Genomic DNA, 25,361 nt, shown 5'->3' with positions numbered 1-25,361 from the left:
TTTAAAGGGGGATTCGTTTTAATCCCAAATAATACTCAGCTTCTATGTCGACTGTGGAGCAGCGAAGAAATAGTGTGAGCGAAAGGGGACTAGAAGGAATAAGGATAGTTCTGCATTCTCACTTTTACCTTCATGTTTTTCCCTAGTGTTTCTAAGAAAAGACGTTTTTTATGGTTGTCTACCATTTTGATTTGGCTGCTACGGAAATAGAAAAACGAAGAAAGGAAATCTTAATCCTCACCTTCTGTTCTTTACATAGAATTTGAACCATTATATGCCTTATATAAAACTTGCCTGCCTTTTCCACAGATGAGCTCTCAATTCCATTTCTTGATAATTTATGGATAATAAATAGCCCAAGGGAGCTTTGGGAGGACGTTAGATCGCAGTTCTTAATCTTTGATTTTTCAGAGCTGATACCTGTATGACCTAGTCGTACACATTCTTTCAAATTTAAATTGAGTGGGATGTAGGGCCTCCCAGGGGGCTATTGTCTCTCACCCGATGATTGTGGCTGTTCGATGTTGTGAACCACCTCCAACGGAGTACTTGTATCACAATGTATGAAGGAGTATTTTACATTTCAAAGTACACTTATTTGTCACACATTAAATTCTTTATATTATAAGTGTATTGTGTACCGAAAGCAATTAGTTGTTCTTTTGTTTTCCACTGGAGTAGAAGTCTTTTATTAATGTTTTAATTATGAATCAAAATGCAAACCAGGTCTGTTGCCAGTGCTTGTTTAAATTAGAGTTCATGGTGCTGGAGGTTCAGAACTAAAGCCCTCTTCATCTTAAGTACCTTCACTTCCAGTTCAGGGGTGATCTAGGCATGTTCAGGGGTGATCTAGGCATATGAGTTGTACTTTGCATTTGGGCACTTGAGTGCATATATTATTCACCACGAGTTATCTGCGGAACGGTTGGGAGTAAGGACTGAAGATTCAAAGGAGAAGCAACAGCGCTCTCTAGATTACAAGCAGCACCAGGCCCTAGCTATTGTTTAACTTGTATAAGAATAAAGTGAAGGAGGAGTCCACTGGTTTTACAAGGAGCCCTCCCTTACTGAGTGAGGCACCTTATCATGATTACAGTCTATCATGCCTCTTTTTTCCACCACCCTACACTTCCTGCTCTTAATTGCACCGTTTCTGGTTATTTTTTTTATCCATACCCTCTGTCAGTTATTTTTTATTCTTCTCTTCCTCCTTTCTTATGTTTCTGCCTATCTCTCTAATGTTCTGGGTCCATAAAATATCTGATCATGAAAAAATAAGTCCCACTCACCAAAAATGAGTGCCGGTGCCCCCCACCTTCAAACACTGCTTCAGACATGCGGGTACTGTACTTGAACCACTATTTTCCCCTTTCTTGAATAGAGATTGTACTCCTTGCTCCATAAGTAGAGATATCACAGGGCTTCCTGGCTACAATCACTTTTTCAGGTCAGCTAGGGTAATGAGGTCAGCTAGTGTGCGTTACATGACAGAGACCTCTTCTTCTGTTATGTGATTTGCCGACTATCTTTTCCATGTCTTTTGTGCAGGACCTGGCCCCTTCTCGCATGATCTGTTTTTGTTTTAACACATTCTTCTAAAGTTGTCCACTTCAGGGCATGGAGCTGTGCTATGTTTTGGGGATATTCACGTAAGATATAAATGCATGCACTGACTACATGGGAATCATTTACAGAGTCACTGGTTATTTTGAGAACTTGGCCTTATTGCAACTCCGCTGAGTCCAGATTTAAAATGTGTGCTTATAAATATCTTCAAACTCTTACCGCAAGTTTCCAAATGTTTTGGGTTTCATAAATATTTCCTCAGGTACTCCTTAGAAGATTCCACTCTTGCAGTGTTTTCCGAAGAGTACTCCTGGAAATGCCTGTGAATTCTACTTTCACTTCAGAAAATATGCACAGGTATAGTTTGCAAACCAACTCATTGAAGTTTTCTACCCAAGGAAAATATTCCAAGCCAGGAAGGTGATATACTGAAGCCTTTGACGGGAGTAAATCTCTAAACACTTTCATGACATGGGTTGAAAATTGTTTATTGACAATGAATGAGCCTGGGCCCACCTGCTCAGTTCCAGTCCAATGTCGGTCTTCCGATGGTTCTTTTTAGCATCATAAAAGCGTAGAGGGGATTAAAAGGTCGCAATTCAATGGAAATACAGTGTAGCACAAAAAGGCTACACAAGAACCCAGGTCAACAACCATTTGAAGGTTATTCAAGTTCATTACAAACTCAAAAATAGCTGGACATACACAAATCTTGGCTTGAGGGTATAATAATACAGGGGAAACAGAAGAAAACCAAATCTTCTGAAAAGGTTCACTCGGTGAAGCATGAAAAGAACAATATGTTTGATGACAATTATGCATGACATAAGAAAGCAAAAGTTAAAGTCCCCCTGCATCGGCACTTCTTCTGTATACAGCATTTAGTTCCAGCTATCCCTACTCTAACTCAAGAAGTGACATCCCTAAATTAGCATGTAAGCAAAGGATTTTCAAGAGAAAAGGTGTCAGCAGGTAGAGCCTTCCTAAGAAGTTACTCCACCATAAGATGGGTCTGAGGCATGAAGCCACAACAAGGAAAGGGATGCAAGGTGGCACTCAGATGCTCTCTGTCAAGATGGCAAGCGGGAATGGGATGACTGTCCCTCTCTACAACACATCATATATTCAAAGTCGTAGTCTGTAAATATCCCGCAATGCTTTTCACACACTTATTTTACAGTGGGCTCAGCCACAAACGTTTCCATTACGTAAACACCCTTCACAGCCTTCTACATGTGCGCCCCTCAGTAGCCGTTCCTCTTTGGTCGTCTCTCCTTCTCCCATGTGAAAACATGTCCCTCCACCTTATCTTCCTCAGGCCAGACTCCTTTATTCCACAACCTTGTCTAATAGAACAATAACCCTACTCTTGACTAGCAAATGTTGTCAACCTGAAATGCAAACGTGAAACAGAAAGCATTCTGCGAAACTCATATGAGAATGTAAACATTAATTTTTAGAAACAATGATATTTCAAATGTACTGCACATCTAGGCCTATGACCAGGTCGAAAATAATAAATTCACTATACTGTGTATGTTAGGAACTACACAAACCATTGACATTCAATAGAAACTATTTTCTTAACTAAATTAATACATGTCTTGCATCTACATCGTTAGCCTACAAAAGCATTTAACACAATTAATACATCACTGAATCATATTCACAAATGAAGCCTATAAACAAGTTGCATTTGTTACACTTTCCAGCACAAGTTGTACACGTAGATTATTAGGCTCTACATTAGAACTTGCTACCTTCATAGAAACATATTACTTGATTCACGTTTTTTCTTGCATCTAATTTCTCTAATGACATTGGATTGGATAATGTGTGAGTGCATTCTACAAGCGATTATATTGCACTCCTAAAAGGTACCCCATGTAGGATATGAATTATTTACTCCATTAAAAAGTTCGACCTCATGCTCTCTCTCTCTCTCTCTGACACAGCACTCACCTCACACACTAAAACTCCCGTCAAGACAATTCCAATCCACCAATCTGTAGATGAGCAGATCCAGCCAGTGCTGTAACGAACTTTGAGGGGGGCCCCCTGCAAAGTACACGGAGGGGTCCTGTCTGTACTCACCCAGGAGCTCTTAGGCCAGGGTATTGTGCTTAGTGGGCCCCCTGGAGTTCCGCGGTCCCCCCCACACTGCGGGGCTGGGGGGGGGGGGGCGGGGAAGGGGGATGGAGGGCTTTGTTATGCCACTGGACCCAGCCTCTACATTTAATCTAGTCTTACAACAGTCAGTCTAAGTCCCTACAGAGACTCTCGCAGTGAGACACTTAAAATGTGCCTAATTGAACTGCAGAACAGTACTGGCTAATATAGCTGTACTCTCAGCTCGTTCACACAACTGTGTCATCCTTTTATAATGATAAACGGTGTTCTCCAATTGCTCCCTGGTGTGGGTCATGAAAATACTACACAAAAACAAATGTATAAATAAATAAGTACCCCGTGGAAATGTTTGTGAATACGCACAAACTCCCACATCCTTGGATGTAGAATTATACCCACATGATAGTCCATCCTACTGGGGTACATTATGTGTGGTATTTGATTAATGAATGTAAATTCTTGTGAATACAAAAAAACTGCACATTAAATTAGTACGTGCAAATGGCTTTGTGAATCTGGTCCTGCTTTTTGCGCTCTCCAGTAAGGGTCCCGCAAAATCACCTCCTTTCCTATGCAAGTGGGTCTGACCCTGACTGAAGACCATTTTCATAATAGATATGAGCTAATAAATCACACAGAAAGGGGTTATATCTGTTTAACCTTTATTTTTATTCAATTGCATTTATTAAAAGAAAACCAATACAAAATCAAAATCAAAAAATCTGTCTAGCCTTTTGCTACCTCATGAGAAAATATTTATGTAGTTGTTACATTTTGTTTTATCATTTGTAGGCCTGCAATAGGGTCCGCTGACCACGGAAAGAATTGGGTACATTTCTAAACAATGCCCATTAAAAACCTTTCCCTGTTGAGGTTCCATTAGCGTCCAGTATAACAAGAAGAGGGGGGTCATGTTACTTAACATTAATAAGTGTGATCAACTGCGCTCTGGGAGTGGAATAGAAAATTGAGAAGACTGTGAGTAGCATTACCAGCAACCCCAAATTTAAGTTGTCACTACTGAAAAAGGACAAATACCCTGAAACACGTGTTCAGAGATACCGAACAATGACAGCACCAACTAAAGAGTTACAACTAAAGTGAGTGTTATCAGACACTGAATTTACCACAATACATCTGGGAGAATTTTGTGCTGGTATGCTGGAATGTGCCCCCTCCACCATATTAGGTGGGATAGATTGGGGGGTTACAAAAATGGGTGGGCTTGGATGTGTGTATTGCGGAGAATTGTATAGGACTATGACTTATTGTACCTAATTGAGCTGAATGTATATGTTAACGGGCTGCACCCATGTGTCTTTCTCTTTCTAACCCACCTGACTGTCCTCTATACTTGTGTTGCCAGAAAAGGAATGCTTAGCTTATTAGAGTGACTTGTTTTTCTGTTAAAGCTCCCTGGTGCTGTGAACAAAAATGTCAATTAGGCAATAATCCTCTGCCCGATCTTGCAAACCCTTGTTTTTTTTTTTGCAACCTATGCCTATCAGTCACTATTTCATCTGCTGTTTAGAATGTTTTGCAAGTTCTGAAATTGACATTTTGTAAACTGAAAACTGGGCTAGAGGTTGTTACCAGTGGATTTCTAAATGCTTGTTGTTAAATTATAAATTCTCTTCATACAAAACTTTGAGCAAGTATATACTGGACTATTTATTGTTTAATATTTATGCAGCTCTACATGTATAATGTGAGATTAATTCAAGCATTCCATTAATCACTTTTTGTATACTTTAGTGTGTCGCCCTAAATGGGACTGGTAGGCCATGACATGGGTCCTGTGAACACTGCCTGTCTCAGTGGGACTAAGCTATATTTGGCTGATGAGCCCAAAATTGGCGAAACCGGTACTGGGTTGCTTGTGTTTCCATTCAGGGATGACCTAGCCTGGCAGTTCGGGCTAGACTGCTCCCACTGGATCAGGGTCAAGACTGATTTGCATATGGCTAGGTCCAAACTGAAGTGGAATGATGTGCAAAATAATGATGGAGTGGGATGCGGCCCTAGTGATCACCTTGGCTGAGATTAATTAAAGCATTCCATCTATCAATTCTTTGTATACTTTAGTGTGTCATACTAAGTTGGACAGTTATGTTCAGACATGGGTACTGTGCACACTCTGTCGCTGGAACCAAGCTATACCTGGTTGTTGAGCCCTAACTAGAGCAAAACCAGTCCTGAAGTGCTTGTGTTCCTGTTCAGGGAGGACCTGACCTGGCCGTTCGGGTTGGACTGTACCCACTGGAGTAGGGTCAAGACTGATTTGCTTGTGGCTGGGTCCAAACTGAGGTGGCATGGTGTGCAAAATAATGAAGGACTGGGATGCAGCCCTCAGAAGTTACCAGTGGCTGAGATTAATTCAAGCATTCCATCCATCACTCTTTTGTATACAATTTATATGCACCAGACCTACTTAACCCCCAAGTGATTACATAGCATGTACCTAGAGCCTCACACACCTGCCCATTCACAATAAATAAAGCTGACTTCTTTCATATGGTTGGATCTTCCCCTCAACTACACACACTCTGATGGACATGAGCTCCCTTATCGCTTTCTTGATTTGAAGAAGGGATCACTCGACACAAAAGATTTGTCTCCTGTGATTGCTGTGCTATCTCAATTTCTCAAATTCTGCAGACTTGAAGACTAAGGGCCTGATTTAGAGTTTGGTGGACAAGATGCTCAGTCACAAAGGTGACAGAGTCCTCTGTCTGTCAAATCCTGGGTCCATCCGCCTCATTTGAAGATGGGCAGACCATTAGTTATCCGCCAATGGAGCCTGGGTTGACTCTGTCGAAAGAAAAACCTTTTCCAGTGGCCCTATAGATTAGAGGCCACCAGAGGAAGGACATTATATCACCGCCCTGCTTAGAATGTACGGTTCAATGTAATTTCTTCCTGTCCACCATCACCAGTAAAGACTTGGTGATGAGGGACAGAAAGGAAAATAATGACCCCACCCTCGCCCTGGGAGAAAACTCCCAAGGATTGGACCATTAGATTTTTGTTTTTCTCAAAAATCTCCCGCTGTGGGAGTTGTTTCTCAAATTCAAAAACAATTGCAATCAGGCCCTTAGACCTTTTATTAGTCAAGAAGCTAAGTTGTAATGGTTTCCCTCTGTGACAATTTGAAGAACGGAGATGCTGAAATGGAGGAAAGCAGAGAATGAGACATGCACACAACCTCAGAGAATGGAGAGATCTGAAGCATGTTCACAAAATCAGAGAATGGGGAAGTCTGAAAGTGTGGTTTCAAATGTGGACTTGCTATCAAGACCTAGACCCAAATTCAGATGAGAGACCACTGAAGAATGTGAATGTGTGATCATAGCATGCTTACGGAATATCTGTCTTTTGGCTCAACAGGTTTAAAGTTTTAATCGTTATGGAAAATAAGTTTTTTCCCTTCATATTACTTTTCTTTTTATATGGAATGTTTTATTGGGGGGGGGATATTTTTATTGATTTTCAATTCCATAAGAGAAAAAAAAACAGTATAAAACACAACTGTCATCGCACATTGTCATAAACGGCCTTTTTCAGAAACCTCATGATCCCTTGAAACGTATACGAACATAATGCATATTCTGTTATAATATGTCTGTAATATCACAGCAGTACCTCTCCCATGCCCAATATATGCGATGCCCATCCTTATCTCCATTTTAGGGTATCTTATCACCCCTAGGTTAATGTTGTAGGGATATATTCTATTCCCTGAGCGCTATAAAAGTGCTTGTAACATAACATAACATAACGTATGTGGTCTGCGTGTTTTTGTCCAATAGGTCGAGCCATTGTATTTCATCCATCTGTCCCATATCTTATTAAACTTTCCCAGGCAGCCTCTGCCCTTATATGTAACCCTTTCATCAATCTCTTCATCTACACTGTTCATCTATCCATGCATCCATCCACCAATCCTTCCAGGTATGCACCCATACATCTATTCATTTATCCCCGCCCATACATTCATCTACTCAAAACTATGCATTCATCCATCCACCCAAACAAATTCCTCCATATATTCATCCAGCAATACACCTGTGACCATGAATTCATTCATCCATTGAACTATGCAACACACAGATCCTCCGACATGTCCATTGACCCACCAATACTTATCCTTTGATGGCCACCTCCAGCCATACATTCTTTTATCCATCAACCCACACCTGGGCATTCAGACATCCACACACAGCTATAGATTTGTCAATCCCCCTCATGCCCTTGCATAGTCATTCACAACTACACATGTATCCATGTATGCTCCAACACCTATTTATGTATTCAGTTATGTATCTGCCTGCATTTGTGCATCATTACATTACATCATTTACCCACATGCCAAGTCATACATGCATCCACTTGTTTGTGTACCTATATGTTTCTTACCTGTATGAATAATATCTGGGTATATTTCGCCTCTGTACCTGGGAATATGATTTGAATATGATGTGTGTCTTATGCTGTGAGGCTGCTGTGAGGCTGCACGTGGCATATGTCGGCTGCTGTTGCTTGTGGGCCACAATTTCTTTGTAGCCAATCACCAGGTGTTGCACATTGCGACCTGCACTATTAATTTTCATTTGGGAGATCATTTTGCAATTGTGTGCGACTGGGACTGCGCTGTTTGCAACATGACCTTTTAGTACATAGTACTTGTCGCAAAATCAAAGACTGGTCGAAAAAGTTGGTGTGCAATTTGCAACTTTTTTCAGCCAATCTCTTTATACATCTGCCACATAGTTTGAATGGACTAGTCGCTGTATACAGCCTTGGAAAAGAATTGAAAATCTTCAGAAATCACTGTAAACTCAACATGGACCGTGAATGGTAATCTATTGGTGCCAACCATTACAACCCGCAAGCATCTGTCAAAATGATATCCTTCCTTCACAGCGCTAAATGCTGAAACCAAAGACACGAAAATACCACCATTCTGGGCCCTCGCAACAGCAAAATTCTTCCCACATAGTCTCACAGTAGGTGTAACACACTTCCAACCAAACACAATACAATATAGAGTAGTGGATAACTCCTGTGTGCCTTTTTGTTACCTCAGAACAAACTACTGTATCATTATTCATTTTATTTTTTGGCGTTTTGTATAAAGCTGCCGAAGGGGACATTAGACACCTTACAATAGAAGAAGTATAACATGATGAGTTACATCAGAGGGTAAAATGTAGCTCACTGGAGGGAAATATGGGAAGATAGCATGGAATCATCTTTAAAAGAGGAATATTCTTGGAAACGTGGGTGGGGAAATACAATGTAAAGAACTTTAAAAAGGGGAGGATTTCTTGGAATTATCGAGGAGTCGAGTCACTTAGGTAAATGCGGAATGAGGCAGTTATCAGTTTATTTCTTAAAGCAATGAGGATCGACACAGTTTCTAAATCGGAGGCAAAGGAGGCCCAGATGGAGGCAGTAGTGACGGAAAGGGTTGGCGGAGTGCTTGAACATTTTCCAGCATGGGCTAAATTGCAAACCAGCACAATTCACGCCTGTACTTATAATTGATTGATGGTTTCACTTCCGCTTTTGCACGACTGTCGACATTCACACTCTGTGTGTGCATGCCTGGGGCGGTTTATCACAAATAGTGTTAGAAAGGTGTCATTACTCACTCTCTCCCTTGTTATTTTTTGTCCCTGTAAAAGACATTGACGAATGCCGCTATGGATACTGCCAGCAGCTGTGCGCCAACGTGCCTGGCTCCTACTCCTGTACCTGCAATCCAGGCTTTACTCTGAACACCGATGGGCGGTCCTGCCAAGGTAAGCAGCAGTGACGACAATAAAGCATGTGCTTGGTGCAAGCATGCAATGTCAATCAGAGGACATTTGTGTCATCTGTACTCCTAGCATCCTAAAATACTCAGGTGTACAGCCAGTACAGTGTGAGAAGCACCATCAGAGCTAAGCGCCATTCATGCCCCCTACATGAGGTACATACTGTACCATCTCTGCACTGTAATGAAAACAGCCATTTGACAGGGGATGGGGATATGCGACCTATGCACCAATTAATTTTGAGCTGTCAATTCCATGTACCATGCACTACAGTAGTTTATTGTTAGCAGGGATAAAACGCCTATACAGCAAAATATCAACATTTATGAAGTAGATTGGGCTTTGACGCAATCCAAACCCACAGATAAAATTGTGCAAAAAAATCTTACGTATTAGCTGTGTGAGAAAATGCCCTTTTGCATGATTACTCCCATTTTTTGATTAATTTTATTGCAGTTTTTCAAACTGCATACTGGGTCACTACTGCCCAGTGTATATGCTCTGGTCCTAAAACATGTAGAAATTGACTATTGCCCAATTGGCATATTTAACTTTCATATAAAGCCATGTCATATAGTGTAGAAACTACACCACAGGCAAGGATAGTAAAATCTCACCTGTGGACTGCAACACTCAGTGTGCCATCCACTAGTGTGACAGAGGACTACATGGTTTCAAGCCTACCATTGTAGCCTAACTGCTGCAGTTTAAACATGCAACCCGATCTGTGAAATTAACCCTTTCTTTTAAATATTAATGAATCACCCCTAATGTAGCCCTTGAAGCCCACAATGTACGGTGCATGGTACTTAAAAGTGGGACATATAGAAATATGTTACCAGGTCCCTGTAGTGACAAGTTCCCAAAAGCTATTTACATTGTGGAATGCTCTGGCTGTCCTACAAGATACCTAGAGTGCAGCTTATAGTATTGTTTCTGCTGTCTCGGTTTGAGACCAGGTAAAAAAAATAATTCAACCACTATTTAACATTTATTACCAATCCAGTTCAATGTTAAAGTAAGAAGTATTTAGTTTTACTTTGTTACCTTGTCCTTGCTCGAAGCTCCTGGATGTTAATCTCCCTTAGCTTGACATTAGCTGCTGGAAAATGCATGACTTTAATGAGGTGTGAAAACTGCTCCTAGAGCAGAGTGCATAAAAATGTACTTGAGTGTTGCGAGTTTTTCTTTCTTCCCCTGCAGGAACGCCAGTTAGGGTGGACCCAGAAACAATTAGTTCATAAAGGGCCTGCCCTTTTCACAAGTAAATGTAAGGTGAGACCCATGAAAGCTAAGATGGCTGTAAACCCAGTTGGGGGGACGCTACCCCAGAACCAGTTTTGAATGACCTCAGAGGAGAGGGGTACTCATTTCCCTGGGCTCACCTCTGAATAGCACACAGACTCTGCACAAGGGAGAAAGGTAACCCCAATTTTGGATTTTGGGAGTAATGTGCACTATAGGGCGCATAGGAACTTTTGCAGAAGTGGGTACGGTTGCCCCTGGGAACATTTACTCCATTTGGTAGGGAAAAGCCAGGAGTCAGTCCCATCAACTATCTAGTGCCAACCATAAATATGACACCATCCTCAGAACACTTTCTAGACCTGGGGAAGAACAGGAGAAGGACTGCACCTGCTGTTTGAGACCTGTGAGGACTGGCCCTGCTCCTACTTGTATGCAGTACAAAGAAGTAGACCCCAAGAGTTAGCTGTCTGACCTCTTGTGTGGTTACAGGGATACAACAAACTGCAAGAAGCCTTTTTCCTGAGGTGCCCACCTAAGCAGTTCCAACTGGAAGTGGACTGACCCCTGCTGGTGGCCTCTGCTGGAGTAAATCTTAAACCCCAAGTGCTGTCCCTGAGGTCATGGGACCCTTGCTGTGTCTAATTGGACTTTCCCTACAAACTCTGAAAATTTGAGACTTCCAGCTGGCGGAGGACTGTGACCAACCACTGTGGTGGGACTTCGCTTCGCTGGGCTGAAGAACTAAATTTCTTCCTCTTTGAGCTTCTCCACTGCAGCAAATCTGTTTCAGGCCATCTGCGAGATGGTGTCCAACCTTATGGAATTCATCATAGGCTACAGCTACAACCTTGTCCCACTGGTGGATTCTGACTAAACCTGAATGCTGAAATCTTGACAGGGCAAAGACGCAAAAGGTATACTGCACACGAGAAAGGTTCCTTGGGCATGAAATTTGAATTTTTTCACACTTCAAGCTTTTCCTGTCATAAACCAGGGCTTCAGCAGGATCACTGAAATATTATCGATTTCAAAAATATAGGGGCCCATTAGGATGGTGGGTTTATTGCCCCGGCCAGGCTGGCGGTAGGCACCGCCAGCCTGGCGGGCGCAATCCGCCCGCCATCTGCACCTAAATTCCCCCTGCCATATTAGGATGGCGGGGGGGACCGCGGCGGACGGAAAGACCGTCCGCCGCTTTTCCGCCCCGGTCGCCTTGCGGCCGGGGCGGAAAAGGTTTAATATGGTGGCGGTGTCTATGAGACACCGCCAGCCATATTAGCATGTGCATGTACAAATGCCTTTCCGTGGCCCCCAGGGACTCCAGGGGGGTGGGGGTGCACATGGGGGGGTACCTATTTTACCCCCCAGCATTACAAAGTACGACGTAATGCATTGCATGTATCTTCCGCATTGCGGCGGGCGGTGCATTCAAGCACCGCCCGCCGCAATGCTGAAGATACAGGATGCGCCCGCCACTGTGGCGGGCGCATCCTAACCCCCACAGGGACCCCCGCCCTTATGGCGGGCGGTCCCTAGACACGACAGGATGATGGGCGGACAAAGTCCGCCCGTCATCCTAATGAGCCCCTTAGACTTACAAAAATATCGAGGATAAAATATCGAATACAAAAATATCGAATTCCTATCTACAAACAGGTAAGTACAAAAATATCGAATCAAAAATATTGTTAAAAAAATATAGTTAGTCAAAATATCGAATTTTTGTAAATGTCTTAAAAGTAATTTAAAATAAATGAAATATTAAAAATAATTAACTAAAACATACTTAAAAATACTTAAATAACCTTAAAATTATAAAATATTTAATTTAAGCTATAAAAAATACAATTTTATTTTTTAAAACATATATATATATATATATATATATATATATATATATTTTTTTTTTTTACACTGACGAAGCCTGCTAAGGCGAAACGCGTCTGTAAGGGGTGAGGGGGGTTTGGTGTTATTAAATTGAGAAACCGGATACCAGTGTGCCTGCCTTTCTTTTTCTGGAACCCAAGAATTTGGACACAGAAACGTGCGTGTATATATATATATATATATATATATATATATCAACATAATATTAATAAAAACATACAACATTTTTACCGTCGAATAGCGGGAGGGTAAAATTTACTATTCCCACTCCAGAGAGTGGAACAGTAGGGAAAGCGTTGGATAGCGTAAGGGTAAAAATTACTATTCCCACTCCAGTGAGTGCAACAGTAGGGAAAGCGTTGGATAGCGTAAGGGTAAAAACTACTATTCCCACTCCAGTGAGTGCAACAGTAGGGAAAGCGTTGGATAGCGTAGGGGTAAAAATTACTATTCCCACTCCAGAGAGAAAGCGTTGGATAGCGTAGGGGTAAAAATGACTATTCCCACTCCAGACAGTGCAACAGTAGGGAAAGCGCTGGATAGCGTAGGGGTAAAAATGACTATTCCCACTCCAGAGAGTGCAGCAGTAGGGAAAACGTTGGATAGCGTAGGGGTAAAAATTACTATTCCCACTCTTGTGAGCTTAACAGTAGGGAAAGTAAATATTTAATATATTAATAAAAATAAATTAAATATCAATACCAATAAAAAATATTAAAAGTAATTACCAATTTAATATAATATATTAATTAATCAATTAAAAAACAAATAAATATTAATTATTAAAATTATTAACTATTAATACAAATTCATTACCAATTAACAATTAATTAATTAACAATTAAAAATTAATTACCAAGTATTTCAAAATAAATACCAATAAATAAATTAAAATATTTAATTATTTACAATTAAGTAACTTCCCATCCTATTCCCCTATAAACCCACAACCCGCTACAGAAAATAAATTAATAAAACTCACATAATTATCAATTAATCAATTAATAAAAATTAATTACCAATTAATAATTAATTACCAATTAAAAATTAATTAACAATTAATTCAAAATAAATACCAATAAATAAATTAAAATATTTAATTAATTGAAATTAAATTACTTCCCACTCTATTCCCCTATAAACCCACAACCCACTACATAACTAAAACGCAAAATTAAATAAAAAATAATTAATAATTTCTAAAAATTCATATTTTTTTAATTGTAATTAAATTACTTCCCACCCTTTTCCCCTATAAACCCACAACTTGCTACAGAATTAAATTACGCAAAAATTAAATAACATAAAATTCATTACTAAAAATAAATTGAAAAAAAAATACACTTTTCACACATATACTAACATAAAAAACACTTTAAAAAATTTGATATTATTAAAAATTCAAGATATTTTAATAACCTATCATATATACTTCGATATTTTGACTTTCTATATTCATAAAAATCGATATTACATTACTTACCTTAAATTGGATATTTTTGTTGACTATATTCTGTACATTCGATATTTTGTTCATTCTATATATTTTATTTTATTTTGTATTTTCTTTATTTTATGCAAGGAAAAAAACAGCAAATACAAATCAAATATTTCAAAATATTGCAGAATTATTAAATAAATTCATCAAAAACAGTAAATAATAATACATATCGAACCTAAGACATTGCCATTTCCTAAATCCATTACGTAATAGGTGCCCATATCTTTGCTCTCATAACCCTCCTCTTTATCCCTTTAGTTTTATAAATGGCCAATTCCAGATTATACATTGACAATAGTCTTTCACGCCAGCTAAAAAAGGAGGGGGGCTCGGGATTAATCCAATCTCTTGTAATACAAGCTCGTATCACAGCCATACAAATAAAAAGAAAACATGTCGTAGCTTTTGGTCTTGGCTGACCCACAGCTCCCGAGCCACAGCCAATCAATACCAGCTCACCGGTTATACTAATCGTATGCCCCAAAATTACACCCAAAAAATGTTCAATAAGAGAAAAGAATTCAGAAAGTTTGGGGCATTGAAAAAACATATGTACCGCATCAGCGGCGGGTTGACCACCGCTGTTGCATTTTGTCCCTTTGGTCAAGCTCCATTTAGAAATCTTGCTAGGGGTATAGTATAAATCGTGTATGGACATAAAATACTGTGATCTCATCATCCCAGTTATAAGAACTCGATTGGCCAACATAATAGATTCAAGAATATTGATTTCAGGTATCCCAAGCTTACTTACCCATTTTAATTGACAGTTTTCCAAATCATCCGGAAATTCCTGAATCAGACAAGAATAGAATAGGCCAATTGATGTCTTTTTCGCCATATGTTCAATAAGAGGGATTTTACTCATTTGGTGTTCTAATGATGGTCCTACATTCTGTAAAAAACTGCGGATTTGAAGGTATTTAAAAAATCATTTTTAGATAGAGCAAAATTGGTTTGTAAGTCATCAAAAGAAACTAAATTACCCTCTTTAAACAAATCCCCTAAACAGCAAATTCCTTTAGTACCCCACCTAATAGCAACTTGATCCCGAAAAATATAGGGTAATAAATCAGATGCGATGAAAGGTGTATATACATTTAACTTTGATATACCCAATTGTCGCCTAACTAATTTCCACACTACATATGCCGCTTTTAGAATCTTAAATTTGGTCTTCTTGAAGTAGCTAGGTGCGACTACCTTCAAGAGACAATCTTTCATCTCTTCAACCATAGCCAGCTCGTAGATTGATTGAGCATTGCAAAGAGGGCTTCGAGCTTTATCCCCAATTATGAGTGGACTAATGGGTTGTAGAGACGCGGCAATATAATAGAATAGAAAGTAGGGAATACTCCACCCGCCGCGCTCTTTAAGAAGAATCATCTTTTTGTGAGCTCGGCGTTGCCGTTTGTAACCCCACAAAAATCTGGAGGTTGCCCGCTCTAATTTTTTTAAACAAGCAAGAGGGATTTCAATGGGTATTGTACGAAACATATATAAAAATTTAGGCAAAATCAACATTTTTAGTATGTTTGCTCTACCATATAAAGATAAGTGAAGATGGTCTAATCATTCTAATATCACATTGATTTTTACCACTATCGGATTGATATTTAGTTCTGGGATATTAGAGACTGGGAGTGAGATCCTAATTCCCAGATATGTAACTTCTGGGACGGTTGGTATAGTAGTGGGCGGGTTACCTCCAACATACAGAGTCTGAGTTTTGGATAGATTCAACTTATATCCTGAAAAGGAACCGAACTGTGCCGCTAAATCGTTAATATCTGGAAGCGCAGTTTCAATATCTGTTGTGACTACCACAATATCGTCCACATAGGCTAGGGCTTTATAATCTGTATGGGCTAAATGAATTGGTTTTATGTTTTCAGCGAGATTTAAACGATTTAAAAAAGGATCGATATAAAAAGCAAAAGTAACGGTGAGCACAGACACCTTTGCTGCGTGCCACAGGTAATCGAAAACGGAGAAGATGTTTGACCGTTCAAACGAATAGAAGCAGTAGGAGAATGATACATAGTTTTTAAGGCTGTTAGAATACCTGGACCAAGTCCCTTTCTAGTTAAGATGTCCCACATGTATGCCCAGGCAACCCTGTCCAATGCTTTTTCAGCATCCAACAGGGTTATACCAATGGCGGAGCCGGTTGCCTGAGCCCAATCCAAAAATGTAATCAAGCGGCGAATATGGTCAGTTGTATCGCGTGCGGGAATAAACCCATGTTGGAATTTTGACACAAGTGGTGTGATAATTCTAGAAAGGCGTGAGGCTAAGATCTTAGAGTATACCTTGCTATCTGCGTTTATCAATGAGATGGGGCGAAATGAAGACGGGAGTCAAGGGGATTTATCTTTTTTAAGAAAGACACTAATTACTGAGTCTTGCCAGGAGGATGGAGCCTTTCCTTTTTGGGCCTCCGTAAAGAGTATGATCATTTCTTTTTTTAGAATATTTCGGAAGATCCTGAAGAACTCAAGAGGAATAGCATCAGGGCCAACAGCTTTACCTGAAGCTAATGACATTGTGGATAATTCTATTTCTTCCCAAGTAATAGGGGTGTCTAATTGTTCAGACTCTTCTGGTGGCAAAATAATATTGGGTAAGGAATCAATGAAATCCATTACCCTTCCTTCAATATCTCTAGTGATGTCTTCTGTATATAAATTACAATAGAATTCACGAAAAAAACCAGTATATCCGATGGATTATCATGTAGCTGCCCTGAATTATCCATGATCTTATCTATATTTGCGGATACCGCCTTCTGTCTAAGTCTTTTCGCTAAGGGCCTGCCTGAATTTTCCCCCACCTCATACATCTCTGATCTGAAAGCTGCAATTTGTTGAGCCAATTTCGTGGCAAAGGTCTGATGAACCCTTGCTTTCTGTACAGCTAAGTTTTTTAAAATTTGCTCAGTGCATATCCCTCTACTACAAGCAGTCATCAACTGGATTTCGATATCTCGCAATTTAGCCATCTCAATATTGTCTGCCTTCCTAATTTCACGCTGTTTATTTATTGAGTAACTTAACGTTTCCCCCCGAACCCCTGATTTAAAAGCGTCCCACACAATCTCGATTGATGCTGAACCTTGATTAATTTTGAAAAACTTAGGGATCCACTTCCCCATGTGTTCAATATAAAGGGGGGTCGAAAAGTAACTTCCGCTCAAAAGACCACGGCCTAGGGGATTGTCAAAAGTTGATATCCAAGCCCAAAGTGATAGGGTTGTGGTCGGAAATTAGTTTAGGCACAATTTTAAACCTGATGTTTTTGGCAGTATTAATGTATCCAGCCGTAACAAAAAAGTAATCTAAACGAAAATGTTTCTGGTGCGGAGCAGAATAAAAAGTGCTCCCAGGAGTACTCCCTCCCTTTAAATAGCCTACCTCTACTAGCCCGAATTCATCGATGATCCCCTTCATGGCCTTAAAAACGTTTTTTTTTCCTACCACTATAGATTTGATTACTAGAGATGTCATATTTCCCATCCAGATGTAGGTTAAAATCCCCACATAAAAGTAAAGGGGACGGCCACAATGCTAATTCAATACTCAATTGGTTCAGCATATTCGGATCATCTGAATTGGGGCCATAGATAGTACAGATAGTCAAAAGTGTGGCCTCCAACCGTAATTCACTAATTACCCATCACCCCAAGGGATCCTCTTTAACCCGTTTACTCGACCCTACCCCATACCTTTTTAACATAGCAACTCCTCTTGTGGTGGTACCCTCCCGAGTGCATCCTACTAATTCAAGTCCTAAATCTTTAAGCCACTTTCTATTCTTCCAGGTTATATGTGTTTCTTGGATACACAAGACATCGATTTTCATAGTTTTCAGTATTTGGGCCATTATACCCCTTTTCCTTTTGTCATTAAGACCACAGATATTCCAAGAACATATTATAAATCTACCCATTTTCAAATCTAAATGCAGCGAAAAAGACAAAGCAAGCAATGCTCACAGCAGCAACTACAACACAAAAATGCTACAAATTGTCTAAGTCTCGAATTTGATTTGCACAAAATATTCTTTTACTGTTTTTCCTTGCCCCATACACCAACCCCCCTCCCCCTCCCTCTCCCACTTCCCCCCCACCGCCCCACCCTCTGTGACCCCGCCCAAAAGAGGCTTAAGGACCAAGTCCTCAGTGATGGTAAGTGATCGTGTATCTGAGTGAGTCCCGCCGTGTCTCGAGTCCTATAATCCCGTGTCCTATCTGAAACCCATCACCCCAAGCTACAATTCCCTCTCTTCATATGCGTATCTTTCCATTACCATGCCACCACACACTACAGAGAGAAACTAATAACAACCTCTACTACTAGCACAAGAGAACTAAGCCTAACAAATTTCAGGATGTACATCTCATCCACAAACTCCTGTGCCTTAATTTCTGAAAACAAATATATTGTTGTCCCTTTATGAATCACTTTCAATTTGGCAGGGTTTAATAAAAATGCCTGCCCCCCTTTGGCTTGAATAGGTGATATCATTTGCCTTAAGCGCCACCTTTGTTGTACAGTCACCTGACAAAAGACCGCGCGCACAAAAAAATCCCAGCCATTGCCTTTCCTCGGCCGGGCCGGCATGGCCAAATCATAGAGAATTACATGAAGTAGATAGTTATTAAGGCATATGAGGATTAGAATTTAGAATTTAAAATATTTGTATAGCGCAGCGTACACCAAACGGTTTCTTGGCGCTTTAGGAGGCATGGGAGGCGAGAGCCGAGAAAAAAAAAAAAAGAGTAAAGGAAAGATTTTTACTGTGGGAAAGCTTGACTGAACAAAAAAGTTTTCAGGCCCTTACGAAAGAGGGAATAGTGTTTGATCGCTCGTAGATGATCGGGGAGGGAATTCCAAAAAGTGGGTGCCAAAAATGAGAAATTGGACCCTCCCCACTTTTTCCTCTTATAGCGAGGTACCTGTAGAAGGGATTGAGAAGATGATTGGAGCTGTCTGGTGGGGACATATTCCTTTAACAAGGAGGAGATAAAAGCAGGGGCCGTACCCTGGCGTGCCTGGAAAACCATGCAACCGGTTTTAAAGAGTAAACGTTGCCGAACAGGCAACCAGTGTAGCGCCTTCAGTAGTGGTGTAGAATGATAGGAGCGAGGAAGGCCGTACACCAGCCGAGCTGCCTGATTTTGCACAAGCTGAAGTTTACGTAGGCTGTAGGCCGGGATGCCGTTGTACAGGGCATTGGCATAGTCCAGCCGGGAGATCACGAGGGCCGACATAACCAACTTAAGTGCCAGTGGGGAGAAGAAACGGGAAACAGTGCGAATAGTGCGGAGAATAAGAAAGCAAGAAGAGACAACAGAGCTGATTTGTGAGTGAAGGGTGAGGTGATTAGTCATTTTGAGACCTAGGGTCTTGACTGTAGAAGAGGGAATGGGAGGGGAACCAAAGGAAGAGGGCCAAAAGGAAGAGTTCCAGGGACTGGAGGAGCCACCAGTGAGGACCAACTCGGTTTTGTCCGGGTTCAACCTCAAATGGTTGTGGCTCATCCAGTCCCTGATGAAAATCATAATAGTTTGAAAATTAGAGATAGCGTGGGAAGAAGAGGAAAGATTGAAAACGAGCTAGAGGTCATCTGCATAGTTATATACAGTGACCTCCAGCTGCTGAAGTGCAAAAATAGGGTAGATATAGAGGTTGAACAAAAGAGGAGAGAGAGAGGAACCCTGGGGGACACCACAAGTGATCTTAAGTGGGGTTGCCGTGAACTCCCCCAACCGGACCGCCTGGGTGCGATCCCGCAGGAAGGACGAGAGCCAGACCAGGGCTGAGCCCCCGATTCCCGCCGCTCCGATACGTGAAAGCAAGATGGAATGGTCCACCGTATCAAAAGCGGCGGAAAGATCGAGGAGCACCAGGGCCTGATGTTTATTTTGGTCCAAGCCCTCCCTGAGGTTGTTTAGGACCGACACCACGACGGACTCGGTAGAGTGCCTTGGCCGAAAACCCGCTTGACAGGACGCCAAACCCCCGGTTGCTTCCACATGGGCACTAAGTGCCGAGGCAACATGGCGCTCAAGCACCTTGCCCAGGTAGGGCAGCAAGGAGATGGGCCGGTAGTTAATTGGGGTGGATGGATCGGCGCCAGGTTTCTTCAAAATAGGCACAATAGTGGCCGATTTGAGAGCTGGAATCACAACCCCTTGTACAAGGGAACTATTGAGGAAGGTGATCGGGGGCTGAGTGCAAACGGAATAAATCCGTTGGAGAATGCGGGCCGGACAGATATCGGCTGGGGAGCCTGACTTTACTTTAAGGAGTGTTTCCAGAAAATTGCTCTGGGTTTCTCCGCCCCACCCCCTGCGTTTCGTTTCTGCACAAAGGGGAATCTGTGAGCCCGTATAATCTCCGTATCCCAATTCCAATCCTTTAAATCTGGAAAGGCTTCTGTGAATAGTTCACTCTATATTTTGAAGTCTATATTTATGTAAGTCGATATTTTTGACTCGATATTTTGTGTAGTTACTCTTCAGCAGGACTCTGCCCAATAGCTATCTAGCTTCAAGAAGACTTCATTAGACACAATCTGCAACCTTGCCCAGCTGAGAGATTTTGACTTCCATTTCAGAGATTTAGATGGATGGAGTAATTATTGTTGCCATAGCAGAGTACCTTACTCTTGACATGGTGAAGGTATTCCGCCTACCGTATATAAAAATGTTTGGTGCTCTTGCAGACATCAGTTGCATTTCCAGGAACCGTCATCATGGTGGTTCTTGGAAATGCATTGTAAGGTTGACAAATAGCTCCGACAAGATGATGGAGCCGTACATCATACTTACAACTTCCTTTTTATTTTCTAACAGAAGATCCCAAAGCAAGACTTTCTTTTCTTTTTGAAAATAAAAGAACAATGACCCTCTTGCCATTCTCCCAGGGCATAGGAGGGCATTTAAATATTTGTACTGCCCTTTACTATTCTTTTCATGGCAGTGACAAGAGTGTTTGGACAAAATATTGAGTCTAAAATATTGTGTGGATAGATATTGTGTCAAGAATATCGATGATAAGAATATTGTGAAGGTAAGTTTCTATGGGTGGGTAAGGTTGTACTATACTTAACTCCACATATATGTACCTTGAGGATGTGTATATCTTCAAGGTGCGTAGATGTGGAGTTAAGTATAGTAAAGCTATACTTACTATTTGAACTTACCTTCTCGATATTTTGATCCTCTATATTTTTGACACAATATTCTGTCCACACACTATTTTTGTCCTTGATATTCTGTCAGCCATCCAGTCTCTGGAAGAGATAACCTGTCATGTGTCTGCCCAATCACATGGCAAGCCTCCGATGATCCTTACTTCATTTGACCATTGACGATGTGTGTAGGTGGCAGAAACTGAAGATCTGTCCAACTTTAAATCAGATGGGCGGACCTTCAGGTTGGTGGAAAGGGTACTCTGTCACCATTGCAAAGGAGTACCTTTCCCACCAAAAGTTAAATCAGGCCCTCAAGTCTTAAGGTAATATCTTTGACCATAACAAATCTGAATTGCATATCTCAGCTACGCTACATCTTGGTTGGCGTGAAATCGCCTGGTTTGGGTTTTACTTTTTCGTGGTGCTTTTTCCCTTAACTCTTTCAAAATACATATCTTCGGTTCCCTTTATTGAATTTTTGTTTCATTGATGTCCTTTTGTTTATTAACTTTTACTCTATTCATATAAATTGGAGTGGGATTTTAATTGTGTTGTGTTTCTGACCTTTTAACTGTATTGGTATTTCTAAAGGTTTTACACATTTTGTCCAAATGAAACCTGTCTGGTCTGTGATATAGCTTCCGATGGTTGAGCTCAGGTTTTAATTACTTAAACCTTAGTCTACACCTAACCGATTAGTGAATTTATTACTTGGGATGGTCTACCATTCCCCTCAACTAATGATTCACTTTTTTACAAGCTGGTAATATAGCTCGGTTTGTTGACCGCCTATCACTAAAAAGTAAGTTTAAATAGCAATGAACAGGTTTGATTCTTTGCGATTTCTCAAATCATTCTCAGCTCAAGCTGTACCATTGAGTTGTCAACATATTATATGTTATATACCATGTACCCATGCTAAACACTTGCAACCATCGATAGTATATTAATATCAACATATTACTGTCATTGTTACATTCATAAGGCTTCTCTTCTTGCAGATGTGAATGAATGTGCCACTGAAAATCCATGTGTACAAAACTGTGTCAACACTTACGGATCTTTCCTGTGCCGCTGTAATCCTGGCTATGAACTTGGAGACGATGGAATTGCTTGCACTGGTAACATGCAAATTTCGATTTAATGTTTTTATTTGCAACCTGATCTGCATTGTCAAGTTTTTTTACAAGTTGGAGATGTGTTCAGTTAGTGTTTCCATTACAATCACAAAGTTTTAATATCAGTAGTGGCTGCTCTTGATAATAAGTGTTGGGGCAGGGGGTGGGGAGATAGATGTGGGAGTAAATTAAAAAAAGCACTTACCTGCCGGCTGCCGTCTTGGGAGTCTTCTGCTCAGGTCCTGACTTTGAGTCCCAATGGGCTGGTGCACACAGCGGTGCTCCTAGACGCCAATCAAGACGCTGCTTTCATACTGGTAATACAGCATGAGAGCAGCGCCCTGATAGGCCTGAGCAGGCTGGTTTGACACTCGCTCAGGTCCTAGGAGCCTGTGCTGCTTCTCCACTCGGCTGAGCAGCACATACGGCCAAACTGTCTTGTTCACTTACAGTATGCACTACTGCCCCCCTACTGTCATCATGGCCCCACCACACCCAGACTTGGCTGGCTGTAGCGGGGAAAGAAAAATAAAATTATTATAAAATGTTTTTTTTAATCTTTTCAATTCTCTCGTTTCCCTCAGCTTGCTCTCAGGGGGGGATGGGGAGGGGCGATGCTCTGCCACCAGGCAGAGGAACCACCATTGTTTAATATCAGCCTTCACAATATCAGCTACCAATGTTTTGTCAAGATAATAGTTGTAGATTGTGGTTCCACATGGGGTTCCTCAGGGGTCTGCGATTAGCCCAATCCTTTTCAACGTATATATGCAGCCCCTGATGACCATCATCAAGGCCCACGGCATTAGCGTGATCAACTATGCGGATGACACGCAGCTGATGATCTCCCTTGACGGTGCCCATGCAGAATCCCCTGAGACCTTCCATACCTGCATAAGGAAAATGGCAACCTGGCTAAAAAGAAACTCACTACAGTTTAATAGCAGCAAAACTGAGATAATGCAATGTAAAGTGGGAAGAATAGCTAGAAACCTGCCCACCGACTTCTGGCCTCTGGACTCAGGTGAGCCATTGGCACCAGTAACAACTGTACGGAACCTGGGGGTTAACTTCAATGACAAACTGAGTCTTGAGTCCAACGTTAACAGACAGGTGAGCAGCTGCTTCACATTAATACGTGGCCTTCGTAAGCTGCTGCCCTTACTACCAGCACATACCAGAGCAACCGTGGTCAGAAGCATCATCCTTAGCCGCCTGGATTACTGCAATGCTCTGCTACTGGAATCTCCTGCTTATCTGATTTCCAGGCTTCAGAGCATCCAGGCGGCAGCTGCAAAGATGGTGCTTTCTCGAGGACGTCGTTCTTCCACCACTCTTGCTCAGGCCGAGCTGCACTGGTTACCGATTCAGCAGAGGATCCGGTTCAAATCTCTGTGTACCGTTTTCAAGGCTGCACATGGTTTGGGTCCCAAGCCCCTGCAGGCCAAATTCAAGTGGTATGAACCCACACGGGCCCTCCGATCCTCTTCCACCAATCTCATTAGTATACCCAGGATCAGGAAAGCCACCTATGGTGGCAGAGCCTTTAGCATAGCGGCAGCCCACCTCTGGAATAGCCTGCCTCTGGCAATCAGGAAAACCAACGAACTGATGCTCTTCCGCAAAAGGATCAAGACCTGGCTTTTTCCTAATGCCTCACCTCCTTAATGCCTCCCCCCTGTCCTTGCTTTACTGACCAGCCCATCAGTCGCATTTTTCAGCGCCAGGATGCCCGTAGGGTTACAGCGCGCTTTAGAAATGATATAAATAAATAAATAAAATAGAGTTAAAAATGGTACATCTATACTACCCTGTATATGCTTCTGTTGACGATTTGTCTGTAGACAATATTGTGGAGTCAATATATGTGCAGGTCCACATTATTCACCTTGATATTATGACATGCAACCATTTAGATGTTGTGGAAATTGATTCAGAATGAGGAGTTAAATCTGGATTATTCCACTTGATGCACCCCGAGGTGGTGAGGAATTGATTATAACTCTTTGTGTCTTGCTATCTATGGGTAAAATTAAAGCATATAACATTGGGGTTTATTAGTTAACTGGTCCGGTGTAGTGGGTGCACCACCTAGACCAGTTGCATTGCAAGGCTGCCATGGAGTGTATTGCAAGGAAAGAAACTGTCCAGCTCTCACAAGTAGTTATGTTCTAAAAGAAAACTAAAAGAGGATGCCCTAGGGTCATCAGAGCCTTGGGCTCCAGTGCCACTGCACTTGCTGGACCATTGATGGTTACACCCTTAAGAAGGACTCCAGAATCCCACTGATGCTACTAATTATACTTTCAGACTAAACAGACTTTCTCAGGGGGAACCCTTAAATCCATATACCTTCACACACTATACCACATCAGTGTTATGTGTTCAACAACATATTACTGAAATTTCAGTTGTTTTCTTCCCAAATATTATTTTCTTGCTTGTACAGTAAGCTACTGAGGCCTCATGTTGTGATTATTTCACCCCATTTACCTCCTTGTCCCAGATATACACAATACAGCTGACACAAATGTCGCAGTATTGACCCTCTTTTTCAAGGACATTTTGTGGTATTTAACCAAACGCATTGGTGTTATTTATACATATCATGTTGGACCTGAATGACCAGCAGAATTGTTTAGACAGTGGATCATGTCTTTTGCCCAGTTGGTGACAGTTCATTTTCTGAATTGAAACAGATGTAGGAGTAAATGGCCACTGCAGTTCCTATGTACCTCATTAGGTTTCACATATGGTCATGATGAGACTTAAAATCGAGGATGGTGATCCCATGCATTAAAAATTAAAGATTGTTGAAGTTTCGTTAGAGGAGCATTTGGTACATCACCTGTCTCCCCTCATTCTCGACTAAGGTTTCTTTCCCATTATCTG

General features: G+C 41.2%; 1 protein-coding gene across 2 annotated transcripts in view; it reads left to right on the top strand.

Annotated features, from left to right (window-relative positions):
- Positions 1–25,361, top strand: part of FBLN5 (fibulin 5) — a 390,190-nt gene that overhangs the window by 227,706 nt on the left and 137,123 nt on the right. For both annotated transcript variants that reach the window (XM_078660068.1, XM_078660067.1), the window contains exons 6-7: positions 9,384–9,500; positions 22,353–22,472. In XM_078660068.1, the coding sequence (XP_078516194.1) occupies positions 9,384–9,500; positions 22,353–22,472 (237 nt within the window). The remainder of the gene's footprint in view (positions 1–9,383; positions 9,501–22,352; positions 22,473–25,361) is intronic.

The sequence above is a fragment of the Lissotriton helveticus genome, chromosome 9 (assembly GCF_964261635.1).
Source record: "Lissotriton helveticus chromosome 9, aLisHel1.1, whole genome shotgun sequence".
Lineage (NCBI taxonomy): Eukaryota > Metazoa > Chordata > Amphibia > Caudata > Salamandridae > Lissotriton > Lissotriton helveticus.
The sequence above is the reverse complement of the archived record's forward strand: the minus strand, read 5'-3'. Positions and strand labels throughout refer to the sequence as shown.